Source organism: Dipteris shenzhenensis, chromosome 10 (assembly GCF_047967505.1).
Source record: "Dipteris shenzhenensis isolate YYH24624 ecotype China chromosome 10, Dip_SZ_1.0, whole genome shotgun sequence".
Taxonomy (NCBI): Eukaryota; Viridiplantae; Streptophyta; class Polypodiopsida; order Gleicheniales; family Dipteridaceae; genus Dipteris; species Dipteris shenzhenensis.
In genome coordinates, this window is record NC_141605.1 from 44,652,680 (window position 1) to 44,666,821 (window position 14,142).

General features: G+C 42.1%; 1 protein-coding gene across 1 annotated transcript in view; it reads left to right on the forward strand.

Annotated features, from left to right (window-relative positions):
* LOC147897882 (MADS-box transcription factor 23-like) overlaps positions 1 to 14,142 on the forward strand; it is a 62,935-nt gene that overhangs the window by 44,992 nt on the left and 3,801 nt on the right. Inside the window, exon 3 of the mRNA XM_087380500.1 lies at positions 7,596 to 7,674. Coding sequence (XP_087236626.1) covers positions 7,596 to 7,674 — 79 coding nt within the window. The remainder of the gene's footprint in view (positions 1 to 7,595; positions 7,675 to 14,142) is intronic.

A 14,142-nucleotide genomic window follows, 5' to 3' on the forward strand; every position in this document is an offset into this window, starting at 1 on the left:
TCTCCCCACATTGAAAAGAGAGAATATGCCTACAGCCCTCACCCCACATTGAAAAGAGAGAATATGCATGCAATCCTCAGATAGGCGTCCACACGCGGTCAAGTATTGTCTAGTCATGCACTACGACTCTTTGCTACGTTTGGTTCCCCATTGTCCCTGGCTAGGATCCGCGAGGGAAAAACCCGTGATCGTGCTCTGACTAGACTCTCCAGTCCCTTGCATGCTCTCCTCTGTGCTCGTATGAGATGATCCCTATGCCTCTGGGCCTCAAGAAGGAAACTAGCCGCACGCCATTGATTAGGATGTGCTAAGACCTCGCTACTGAATAGACAATGATGTCATCCACAAATCTTATAGTACACAAGGCATCTGAAAGCAAACTAGTCTTCTGTTTCAATCTCCAACATACCACATATTGTATAGATCTCTCTCTGTAGTCTGTGTAAAGATACACGAAACTGACCAATCAAGAGAGAGAAAGAAACAAAGAAAGTTTATTAAAGTAGAGATAATGAGCTAAATGGGTGGAGCCTCGAAGGATACATCTACACGTGAGACAAATACAACATAAACATAAATACAAGTACAAAATGGTTGAGCCCATGGAGAGGACAAGAACTATGGTGAGGCATCTCCGTCGTAGTGCCTTATATCTTGCCTGAGGATATGAGCCAATGTGGTGGCTGAGAATGGATAAGAGGGCCTTAGCAAAGAGCGGCTCTAGTGTATGGCATTGGAACAACATGAAACACATGCATAAAACCCATTATAGACTGCTGGCATCCGTTAGTATGCATGGTTCGTTGTCCTAGTCGTGACTCTACGTTGGACAAGTGCCACTGTCACACTTGTCAATCGCACCTCTGGTCTGGTAAACATGGAGGGAAGATCGCCAAGTCTAATCTGTGCGTCGACATGCTGACAAGTCTTCGCCTCAGGTCTCAGCGACGCAGTCTCACTGGGGCTTGCTGATCCATGCCATTCAATTGGAAAAATCATTGATCCCACGTTGAGTGGGGTCTAACTAAGACCTTCATCTCGAGCATGTGGCCTGATTAGTTGGTCTTTGGGTCATACGGCCTCACGAATGAAAATCGCCAAACATCGCTAATCCAAGTGTGATAGAAGGCTGGAGAAGGATCTAAATCCATTCCTGAAAAGACAATGGTAACGACGCCAGATCTCATAGTAAATAGGGCATCTGAAAGCATTGTAGGTCACATAGAGTGCAAATGTGGCTCTCTCTAGGCATACCCTCAACCCGCCCACTCACAATGCGTAGTCGATGTGATGAAACAGAGAACTGCCCGATCGATATCCTCAAAGAGCGTAAGAGGGAGCCCTGTATACTAGCCTGGCAGGTCGTGAAGCCCTCCTCTGATGTCCACAAGCTATTGAAGCCGAACTTCACAAGAAGCTCGATAGAGGCTAATCAAGTCTTGAATGTGTGTAGTTGTATGAGATCCTCAAGGATAGCCCGATTAGCCTTGTGGTGGAACAGAGGGGGGCTCAAGGCTATGCTGAAAGAAGGGTAATTTGTTCTAGTCATGATAAGAGTCATGGAGCCTGTCATGTAGCGTGTTGAGAGATTGAACCATTTAGATAGCTATGAGTCATTATAATCAAAGTGGCACCGCATGTTGAGAGACTGAAACTTGCAGACCATTTAGATAGGTATGAGTCATTGTAATCACAGTGACACCACATGTGGTGACCCTTCAAAACAATCACTTGCATGCCGTTAGTGATACATATTAAGTGTTCATGTGCACATGAAAGAGAGTGAATGTATCTTGACAATCATGTGATCTACAATCCCTAGATTGGGTGCAAGAAGAGAGATGCATGGAATGCTCTAGTTTCAAGAGTTCTCCTTTGTATCACAAGAAAGCTTTCACCTTCATCTCAATGAGAAGCAATGGAATTCATCCACAATATGGTGTCCTTGCCTGTCTTTTTGCAATGTCTCGTAAATGTTATTAATAATTTATGCTCGTCGTTTGATGTTTCATTGTTCAATCATTTCGTATTCGCGAAGTGGGACCTCAAATTGCAAGTTTTGATGCTTTCACACATGATTCATTGGGATCTCGGATTGCAAGTTATGATGCTTGCACACATGATTCAAGGAATGAGATGTTCTCCACATGATATTATAATTACAGAGTTAGCAACAAGACCTCTACTCACAATTGTCTCATTTCTACATCATCTCATGCCTCGATCAAATCATGGCAAGGCTAGTATAGATAGAGAGAGACTACCATGAAGAGCTCTCTCATCTTCCATGCAACTTGTACCCAATGGGGATGAGAAGTGTTGGTACATCCAAGCCGCAAGCTGATTTACCTATGAAGGCATGTCTATCGGTCACCTCTCCCCATTCTACAACTCTTTGGATGCTCTCTTCCTATGTTTAACACACGAGAGATTCATCAAGTCATCAGAGACAACAAGTGGCTTGTACACCCACATCTCTGGCACAGCCCCATGTCATCAAAGTGGTTCTCTCTATAGAGAGCATTTCCTTGGCATGACTGATTATGCCTTCATCAAGGCACCACGATACCTGCATTGTAACACCGATTCTAGATCTAGGCAAGGCAAGAGGTTGAGGCCACATGACACCATCAAGACCTAAGGTTGTGTAATTTATGAGACATGCAAGAGATGGAGACAAAAGAGGATGTGCTGATGAGAGATCCAAGGTGGTATCATTGTCTTTTCAGCCGGGAATTTCTGGACGTGAATCTGATTTTATTGCTTGGACTAACGATGCATTGCACTTTCTGTGTCAAAGGTCACCAACATGCAAGGGAAGCGTGATAAAAATAGAGTGCATAATGCCAAATTCTAGGAGGTATTTCAATTGTCTCCCTTCTTACTTCTTGCATACAAATCTGCAATCAAATGTGCGAGCAATAGAATATGAATTCAAGAAATTACTTAGGTTAGAGAGTTAGTCCTGTTGAGAACCTCACACGGGTTTGAAAGTATTGGAGGAGAGCATAGGACATGGTACCAATGTAGGAATGGGGGGATGAGAATCTGCTGTTATGCCACATGACCAGATCTAGGTGGAGAGGGATGTCCCCAAGGCAAGCAAGCATGTGGGCAGCACTATAGGCAAGCAAACATGTGGGCAGCCACATGTTTGCTTGCCACATGGGCTGCTGGTGGCAGGAGCTTTGGGCAAACCTGTGAACAGCATACAGACTGAACGAGAGCAGGTACGGACAGTACAGCATGGCCAGTCTAAAGGGCCTAAATCCCTATGAATAAGCCCATTTGTGGGCACAAGTAGTAGTTCCGTTTGGAGGCATTCCTCACTCATTGAGCATCACCATCTATAGCCAGTAGAAGAGCATGTGTGAAGGAAGGTGCTGCCTAAGGAACTTGCACACCAGATGGTCACTGAATCCCACTGAGGAGCATGCAACCTGAGGAGTGCAAAGACAGAAGTAGGAGCCTTGTGCTCGCCATAGAGCATCAAGGGCAGCAGATTGCTGCATTTTGGGATCTCTGGTGGAGCTTTCTGTAAGGAATGTAAATTATCAATTTTCCATTTCCATTATGTCAAGAAACCAGCCAAGGGTCCAAAACAGAAAGAATGTCCCATGATGTGCATTGAAAAAATCAATCCCTATGATGGACAACATAAGAGACCACATGCAGGATTTCAGATTCTTAAAAATTTTCACAGCGATGCATTAGATGTCCTAAAGAGTTGTCAAGTCTAGATGGAGGATTACCAAGAAATTGTGAAGAGTAGCCAAGTGAGGATGCATGAATTGGTAGGAGAGGGGCAGCGAGAGAGAAATGACCACAATCTTGTTCAGGAAAATATGCAATAGACCTTGAAAAACCAAAGTACAACAATCTCCTCCACAAATCTACAATCAGCACAAGACAATTTGGGAGTCCTATCAGCCCAAAGAAAATGTTGAGGGCAAAAGGCCAGCTGATGTCCTTTTCAAAAATAAGGTGGTGGAAAACATACAACTATAGGGATTTCAGTTATTTCCCTAATGATGATAATAGAAACGTTGCATCTACATCTAGACTTAAACATTAAGTTCCTTAAGATTCTCCTTACTAGAGAGCTTTTGCCTATAGCGGCAGTACGAGAAAGTTACAGTTCTTGGATCGACTTATGTTTTTGGGACAATTTTATGTTAAGCTTTTTGAAAGATATAATGTTAAAGGTTCTTGTTTTAACTTCTATAGACTTTAGAAAACTTCTCTTATATTACGAAATCAACATTTCTTGAATTGAAGTATTGTTAGAGAACTTTCTAATGGCCTTAAAAGCGCTCCCATCTTAAGAAAAGAGCTCATGATCACCAGATTTACTTCTCTTGAGCTTAACAAGACAGATTTAAGTTCTATATTGATGTCACCTCAAGTTATGAGTGCTCTTCCTCATTGGGTTAGAGGAGTTTGAAATCATTGTGTTATTGCTTGGAAATACGTGAAAACATTAGGACAGAAGGCCTTGCGTGGACATCGGTAGAAACGTTATAGAGCATGAAAATTAGCCATTCTTAGTAGCCCCTATTCTTGTACGAAGAGAGAATTTGTTGCTTTTGCTTACAATTCTTCAGGACTTTTTGTCATTGCTGATACTTCAGTCCTTCCTACTACTCAAAGACACCAATAATGCTTCTGCACCCCATCGCTTTGTGACTCCCATCCAACCCAACACTAGAATTTAACTCTTGCCAGTTTTGGTAACTTCGAATTTGCTTCCCATAACAGACGTGGGAGTCTCTTCTTAGGCAATCGGTGACCTTAACCAAGTATTGTGACATTTTCTCCATCGTGTGAAGAGCTCCAATGGGGTGCTTCCAGTCTCTACGAGTAGGATGGAATACGGAAAAATAGTGTCTTCCACTCCCGGGAAGCTGGTTATAAAATGCTTCTTCCAAGATGACTTGGATAAGCTCCCACCCCAGACCTCTACCCCCTAAAGCACCACGGACATAACCAATGCATCAAAGAGATACTTTTCCAAATTCCAGCTCCGTATCTTAGCCTGCCTACAAGTATTCTCAAAGGCATAGTAGCTTTTCCAGCCAGCTTGAATCCTTTTGTCCACACATCTATGCCATCGATGGTTTGAAGGATTCTACAACTTGAAGGTCCTCCCCACGATAATTGGTACGAGGCTGTGTTCGCTTTAGAGTTTTCACCAAGATAATCTTTGTTTTGTCTGTGTTTACTTGCATCAATTTTTAAGCATCTTCTTGTGCTTTTGGTGTTATGACAATGCCATCAATACGAGAATGACTCATGCATGAATTTGAGGTCCCACTTGCCCCTCTTGGGCTGTATATCTTGTAACCAATTCCTCCAGCTTCTCAATGCAAAGCCCAAAGGATGTGGTGAGCTTGGGAAACCTTGCTTTACTCTAATATTGCTGTAAAAAGGTCTCAGATAAGTGCCCTCTCATCCTGACACAACACCGAACCTGCTCATAAAGTTTTATGATTGCTTGCATGTAGTCTTTGGGTACTCACATGTTTTGCATTCTCTGCCAGAGTCAAAGCCTTGGGACTGTGTCAAAGGCAAGATAGGCCTTCATCTTGTAGTTGGCTTTTCCTCCATAAGTAACCATGTGATCAATGTGCTAAATGTGTGCCTAAAACCTGCCTTAGGGTTGTCTTTGAGTACATTTCTCCTCACATGCTGACTTTTTCCTCTCTAATAGTTCCACCATAGTGGAGCTCACCATTATCGTGTAGTCAATTTTCTGTCCAGTGAGGGTGAAATCCTTCTTGGAGTGCTTGATTAAACATGTGGCATTACCAAATTTCAGCCTCCTCCCCAACCCACTTGAGTGATTCGGCTTGGAGCATTTGTAAGTCGAGGGTTTTACTATTTGCCATTTTTTTGCGCCCTTGTTTTATATCCTCTAACTGGACAGACGTTCTATGGGTAGCCTTTTCTTCCAGTGGCATTCTCTCTACACTCATTTGCTCATAAAGGCCTTTAGGCGTGAGTGAGCATTGGTCCATGCTAATGTCCTCCATGTTGTCAGTTTCTTGCATCTTATTTCTTTTCCAAAAGCCCTTCCGACTCATATTGTTAGAACATTTATCTACATAAGAAATCACAAGCTTTTATTGGAATTTACGCAAACGTGTTTCATAGATTCATCAAGCTAAATGTGAACTTTGAAACTCCTTTCTCTTAGACACGAATTCTTGGAAGAAGATTGAGATTTCATGCAATTTTTAAGGAAAGTTCCCTTAGAAAAGCAGTAGGAAAGATTGAGTATCTACAGTAACATGTCCAAAGTATTTTTAACCAAGATACCAAACACTTTATAAAAAAGAACAAGGGCCACTAAGGATGACTGATTTTCTATGCCTTTTAAGGTTTCTACTGATGTTTAAATAGTTGAAGAAGGTTTGTTTTGAAAAACAAAAGCAAAAGACTTTAATTAAGACGAAAAAACTAACTAAAGTTAAAGATTTAATTAAATACTAATTAAGATTGAAGCAAAAAACTTTACTCACTAGAAAGCTAAGTAAAACTCGAAACTTAATGAATACTAATTAAATATTAGGATAATTAACCTCAGTCATCAAAATTCAATCGTGATTCTGACGCCTACCATAAACCATCAAAAGATGTGATTTCCAATCAAGCAAAATGATAAACCATTATGTATTTTTCTGATGGTTAGCAACAAAAGAAGCTGAGCCTTTCTTTTTTAGTCGAAAAATAACACTTCCATTCGGGCCTGCCTATAATCATCGGAAATCAGAAAAAGTTCTTCTACGTACTATGAAAAATATGGACGTTAGATAGAGGGTAAAAGGTGTTCTACAATAGTGCCACTCAAGCTTATGCACTCACTATAGCACACACAAAAAATCGTTTCAGGTCTTCAATAAACGTAGAACTTTTGGTTGTTTCTTTTTCCCGACAGGGAAAAGAAAAAAGGGGGAAAGGGGGCGAAAGGCTATAAACAATCTAGGTGTTTGACCTTGCATGAAACATCGGTGGTCTGTGATCTACGTTTTCTTCTCTTTTAGAACAAGAGCCATTAAAGATTTGTATTGCAGTATTTCTTGTTCTACCTCTTTGTTCTTTGATTCATTGTCTGTACTTGTGCTTAGGAGTGTGAGTGTATTGCACGCACCTGTTAATACAAAACAAAGTACGGTAGAGCCAAACAGTCGACCTAGACAATGAGGAGAGAGTGTTTTTGCCAGCCCATGCAGCCTGAAACTCAATCAAGAGTGTTGGAGAATGGCATTAGTATTACCCCTTGTGAATAGAATAATAAAATTACCACAAAAAAAGAGGATTTTTTGGTTCGCATACACTTCTGCCTTGCTCTTCAAAGGATGGTCGTCAAGAATATTAATCTGATAAATGCAAGCTTGGAAACATTTCACTTTTAAAACCTAAAGATGTGTGATGTGTGATAGTCCTGAATTGGGGGAAAGAGGGGGGCTCGACTTTAGAAAATGTTCGTACCAAGTTGGTGTTCATTTCGAGAAAAATTTTGCTTTCACCTGAAAGCCTAGCAGGTATGCGCTGTTAGTTCTGACAGGCAGGAACGTTTGGTTTCTTGTGAACAGCGTGCCAAAGATCGTGGAGAGATACTGTCGCTATCACGAGGGATGCAAGCCATCAAACGCAGCGAGCGATGAGCTCGAGGTTAGTGTTTTCAGATTTTTTTACTGTAAGCATGAACAAAGATGAAACAAAAGTATAGAAAGGTCTTACAATGCATTGTCCGTGGAGTGTGAATCAACAACAAAGAGACGGGGTTAGGTTATCAAGAACACATTTTGACGGTGGCTTCCATGTTGAAAATGGGGAGAGGGTGAGAGACACTCAATCACATGATTGGAGACGAGCTGAGGCACGAACTGATGCTGATAGATTGTGTAATCATAGCAAGTACATAGCCTCATTTATAGGCTGGGCAAGCCTTATCTTCCCACACAGACACCTCATAGATGAGGTCACACACAAGAGAATCTAGATCCTATAATCTAGGGGAGGAATCACACCTACCACATGAGGTGGTACAAGTGGCCTCAAGACTCTTCACACTCACACAACTGTAGGACACTCCTAGGACTCTAGGACCACACACACACACTAGGACTCCGATTCCAACAAACCCCCCTTCGGAGCTAGGGTGAGAAACGATGACATCATCCAGATTGTGCATCCCAGGCAATCTCAAAGGCTAACAGCTGAGCATAATTCAGAGGTTGAACCAAGCACTCTCATGGCTTAGGTGTCAACGTGATCAGAGACTCAAATCTGAGCATGGATGCATGACCAACTCATAGGTCTAGGGAGTACACCAACATCCTGGAACTCGGCTAGGCCTGATAAAGGAAAGACATAACAACCCCCCTGTCTCCTAACTAGGTACATGGAAATAAGTGGAGCCTTTTATAGGACAAGGCATACAAAATGACAAATTATTACATCATTTTAGGGGGACTACCCAAGGCAGAGTACCTTACACACATGACTCTAGAAAGCCCACTCTTCATCTATCACCTCATGGAGGGATGGACCAGAAACAGCAGCAGTGCAGGCTTGTTCCTGAGGTCCAAAAGGTGTAGCTTCATCGTCTTCGTCCTCGCTCTGTTCCGCAACCAGATTGGCATGTTCTTTGGTTTGTACCTTTGCCATCTTCTTGAAGCAACGATCCTCTGGATGGCCAAGCTTCTGACAGTAATTACATTTAAGAGGTTTTCCTTTCTTCTTGGGCGTATTCTTGAGAAAGAATGCTTTGCCAGATTCAAAGGAAGATTTTGCTTTCTTTGTAAGCCTACGGTCCTCATCAATGAGATGAGCTACCATATCCTTAAAGCTCATATTGCGGCTGACTCTTAGGACAGCAAGGATCTCATTGTACTTGGAAATGTCTTCAATACTTGAGAGAAGTACAGCAACTTGATCATCATCTTCAACAATGGCTCGGATGGCAGATAATTGTTGGAGAATTGACCCAAGATTGCTCAAGTGTTCATTGAGGGTTTCAGTTTCCTTCATCTTGAGCTTGAAGAGTTTTTGTTTGAGAAATACTTTGGAATTATTGATCTTATTTCCAAACAAATTCTCTAATTTTTCCCAAACGTCATTTGCAGTCTTATCAAAATCCACATGGTGGATAAGGTTGTCAGCTAAAGCTAGGCCAATGATAGCCATTGCTTTATCATTTTGGTTCTCCCACCAACTGATTCTAGCATAATCACTTTGGGGTTTTGGCTCCTTGCCATTGGTGATATTCCATATGCCTTCTCGCATAAGAAGAAGCCGGAATTTCGTCTGCCAAGTTGGGAAATTGCTCCCTGAGAATTTCTCGATGAACGAGGAGTTTTTTATGCTATCCATTGGTGGGAAGGTCTTAGCTGTTATCACAGCCAGTGTCTAAATCCCTTACAATGTTTACTCAAATTTTGCAAAAAAGGCCCAAATTTTACATGGTAGAAGCTTCAATTATGCCAAAGGAAGACACAGGACAGAAAAGCCCTAAATTTTTGGGTTAGGGTTGCTGCAAAATTGGGGTTTGCATAAAATTGGGGCTTTTCAAAATTTCCTAGAGCATAGTGTTCTAGCAATACTAGGGAAGCTTCAGATCATAAAATGGAGCAGAAATGCTAGGCTTCAAGGTCGGTCTGAATCCCCTCCAAATGTGGCGGCGATTTTGGAGCTGGAATCCCAAGAATGGTGGCTCATTTCAGATGCAGGTCGTCTGTCGCCGGTATATGCGAGACGCCGCCAACATCATCGCAACGACACCTTCGCAGGAGTTATCGCAGGTCAGGGGCAGGAGGAGGAGAGTGAGGAGCGGCAAGAGCAATGGGCAGAATTCTTGGCCGAGATGCGTGAGCAGACCGCGAGAGAGGCATGAGCAGATTGCGAGGGATGCGTGAGCAGATTGCGAGGGAGGCGTGAGCAGATTGCGAGGGAGGAGAGAGATAGCAAGCAGAGGAGTTAGCGGAGGAGATAGTGGGCAAGAGGTAACATCAGCGCGCGGACAAGAGAGGTAGCAAACAGTGGAGATAGCAATTTGATGAATGACGTAGATGACGAGCCGTGAGCTCTGACAACAAGTGGTGCAAATCCGGTTCAACAATGGCCGATGAGCTTTAGCAACTCGTGAAACATCTTAACAGCTCCCAATAGCCAGTCACAGTAGCAAAAACAGAAAGTCTTTGTTGGCAAAGGTAGAGCTACTCAATCGGAGAGGAATGCCATCAGGCAGGAGCTTCAAGGTGGCTCTGATACCAACTGTTGAAAATGGGGAGAGGGTGAGAGACACTCAATCACATGATTGGAGACAAGAGCTGAGGCATGAACTGATGTTGATAGATTGTGTAATCATAGCAAGTACATAGCCTCATTTATAGGCTGGGAAAGCCTTATCTTCCCACACAGACACCTCATAGATGAGGTCACACACAAGAGAGTCTAGATCCTATAATCTAGGGAAGGAATCACACCTACCATATGAGGTGGCACAAGTGGCCTCAAGACTCTTCACACTCACACAACTGTAGGACACTCCTAGGACTCTAGGACCACACACACACACTAGGACTCCGATTCCAACATTCCAATGAAGCTTGGGTTTCTACATCAGCTCAAAAGTCTCTCTTGTTGGGCCCTTCAAGGGTCTTAGGAAAGGGTGGTGTTTTTGGGCTTGGTTTGGGAAAATGGGGATCTCTTTGGTATTGGTCAAGTTTGACTAGTTAGTGGAATCCCTAGGTTTGGTCGAGGGTTAGTTGGATCGTTAGTGGTGTTTTCGCTTTTCCTATATAGCAACTTTCCTATCCAGGAACTTCCTTACAGGAGTTTTTCCTATACAACAACTTCCCTCTAGAGGAACTTTCTAGTAGCAAGTTTCCCACATAACCTTTCGTCATTCTTGCATTTAACAGAAGTAGTAGTGATGCAACAGTAGCTCAAATCAAAGATCAGAAGGAAAGGAAGCCCGATCGAGGGAACTGAGGCACAGATTTGGAAGGTGCTTCTTCAAAAGGGTGAGAGAAACGAAGGGAAAGCCGGAAATTAAACAACTAGTTTCGAAAGAGACTTATAGTCAAGATATTCCTTTTGAACGCTCGTCTATCTAAATCTCCTCAATTCGGGTTGGCAGTAAATGAAGGTGATGAGAAACAAAGAACGCCCGTGCACCTATGTGCAAGGAGAGGAATGACATGGACTCTAGAATTTTAGCCATTCCATCGCTTTGAATTTGGTGTTCAAATATAAACGACATTCTCCACATTAAAGCTAAGGCTACGACTGAATCATAGGTCTCTACAGTAATAATCCATGTGGCTCAAAGCAACAAAATATGTATATTCAGAGGCTCGTAGCCATTGATCAACGGCAGAAGCATCTTCGAGAGCAAGGCACATTTTCCTCTAGCTGCTTCCTGAAGTAGTTTGCAACCTAGTTGATTTGTGACCACAAGTTTGCAAGCATCAATTGGGTTCTTCATTTGTGTGCAACTCCAAGGCAATGTTTCACACTCTTTTCTCTACCAATCAATCCACAATAAAATTTTGAAATTCCGTTATGTGTTTGAGTAGTTCGTGCAAATAGATTTGGGTTGGCAATCATTTCTTCCGATTAAGAGAGAGAACTATAGATTGTAGGAATAGATGTAGCTTGATTATTTATGCACGCTTGTAATCATGGATGATGTTCTATAGCCATTGATTGCATGGTGTTTGGCAAGATGGGTCGAGAGAGTTTGGAGCATTGTCAAAGTTGTGAGGAGAAGTTAGTAGCATTGAAGAAAACTTTGATCAACAATGTACTGTTGTTCCTAATCAGGTGGTGGACTAAAGACTTGGGAAAACACTTTTTTTCAATAGTGTTAAGTAGAACGATGTTGCCTGGAAGGTTGTGCCACAGAGGACAAAAAATGATGATGTATTATAATGATGGGTTTGTACCTATATCACATGTGCTATGTTACGATCCACTAAGATTCAGTCTGTGTTGTCGTCACACCGATTTGTCCCATCCTCCCCATGGCCCGTCTCTTAGCGGTAGGGTGCTTGCCTACCAGACGAAATCCTATTGCTTGCAGCAAAGGCCTACGGCGGGTGCCCCTCGATAGGGCTACAAAGGATGGATGAGAGTTTTTTTATATAAAGAAGAAGAGTGCATAGTGCATGTGGTGCCTCCTAGGGCAAGGGGGCTGCTACTGAGGCCTAACTTTTTGGCACTAATCCATGGCGACATGCCAAATGGTAGGTTATTTTCACTTTCTTCTTTCATAGTTCATTGGGGGATGCTCCAATGCCCATGACACTTTTTGTGTATGGGTCATTGGGATGGTCATCATTAATCTACATATGATGGGACATACGTACACGACGACTAGGAATACGGAGAACTCTAGAAGTGACCTAAGTCCGAGTGTTAATAGGCCTTATGGACATATGACAATACACATTAGCGTTCGAAATCCTCTTTTATCAGTAGAAGGAAGAGTGTACATTGTATAATCTTCCCTTGTAGCAGAAGGAAGAGTGTACATTTTGTATAGCCAATAGGGTGTCTCTTTCCTCCCTCTTCATTGTGTGTGTAGAGTGTGCTCACTTTATCATTGTATCAAAGTATGTGTCTAAGGTATTAGAGCGTATGGTTCCATCCTAGTAGGTGAGAGTGATTGAGAAGACACATTGCGTCATCAGCCTCTCTTTACTTTAGTTTCCTTCTTTGGAATGTGCGAGGGTGAAGGTTAAGGATCTCGTTTTTGTGTCAACACTCTATTTTCGGCTCTTAGATACACTAACTATGTGTTAATCCCACTCTACCCTGACTATGTGTTAGTTTCTCATGTGGGTTCTTCAATTTTTTTAGGTTGAGTGTGTAGCGCAGGTGATGAAGTCTCAGTGTGAGGGACTGGATTGTGTGTCCTAGAAATGTTTTCCCCTCCCCTTGTCTATTCTAGTTTTGATTTTCTAATGTGACAAGTCGAAGTAGGTATATGAGCTTCTTGGTGTTGTGGAGGGGACGTTGAGTTTGATAAGGTTCTCTTTGTTTTTTTTCATTTTGGAGTTCTTCAAGAGCTTGTGTGCATGTGTTCTCTGGAGAAGTCCTCGACTTGAGGAAGCTACTACTAAAGGACCTAAAGTCTAAGAGAAAGCTCAAATGGAAGCAAAATAGCTCATAAAATAGGTTGAACAACTTGTAGAAAGCTAGACTTAGATTAGGAGGAGCAAAAGGTCAAAGCTATAGGTCATTGAAGAACCTTAATGTAGGTGACATACTTTGGAATTGTGAAACGAAAGCAACATCTTTGCGGATGGTGGAATCTGACCAGATGTTTGGATGGTGGAATCAAGTACATCACAGCATGTGGTGTAGAAAAGACTGGTGGTTCAAGACACTTGATCCAATGAAGGGAGCTCCATATTTCCATTTAGAAGAAAATCATCCATTTCCAATCAAAGGGATAAGTGACATACCGATTTAGCTTTCAAATGGTGAGATCAACCAGGATGTCTCCCATCGAAGGGATTGAGGACATAACAATTTAGCTTTTGAATAGGGAGTTAACATTCATTTGTGATTGGCTTTGTGTGCTAGGACTTGCCATGATTCGCTATAAATTTTGGAATCTGTTGATTAGAACATTTGAGTTCTCTTCAATGACAAGTTGCTATCAAGAAGGAGCCATTAGACATGGGTTGAGAGTATTGACTCTTGATTACAGAGGTGTGGACATCTTCATGTTACATCCGTAAGATTATAACATGGTCAATGACTCCCATCAAAGGGGCGGATTTGTGTTGAAGGTGCCTTTATGGGAAATAGAATAGAGATTCTTTTTCCAAGGGTAGATCAAGAGGATTGGAATTGGTGCACAGTGATATTGCAGGGTACATGACCAATACTATTACAGGGTACATGACCATCAGTCAATGGTAGCAAATACTATTACATTTGTTTATGACTACACTAGAAAAGTATTTATCTCCTTCATGAAGAAAAGGACTAAACTTCTTGAAAGCTTTAAAGAGTTCAAGCCTATGGCACAAATTTGGATTGATTATCAAATCAAATGCCTTAAATTTGATCATGGGGGAGAATATGTATCTAAAGTATATACTTGGTTTTGGAAATAGTAGG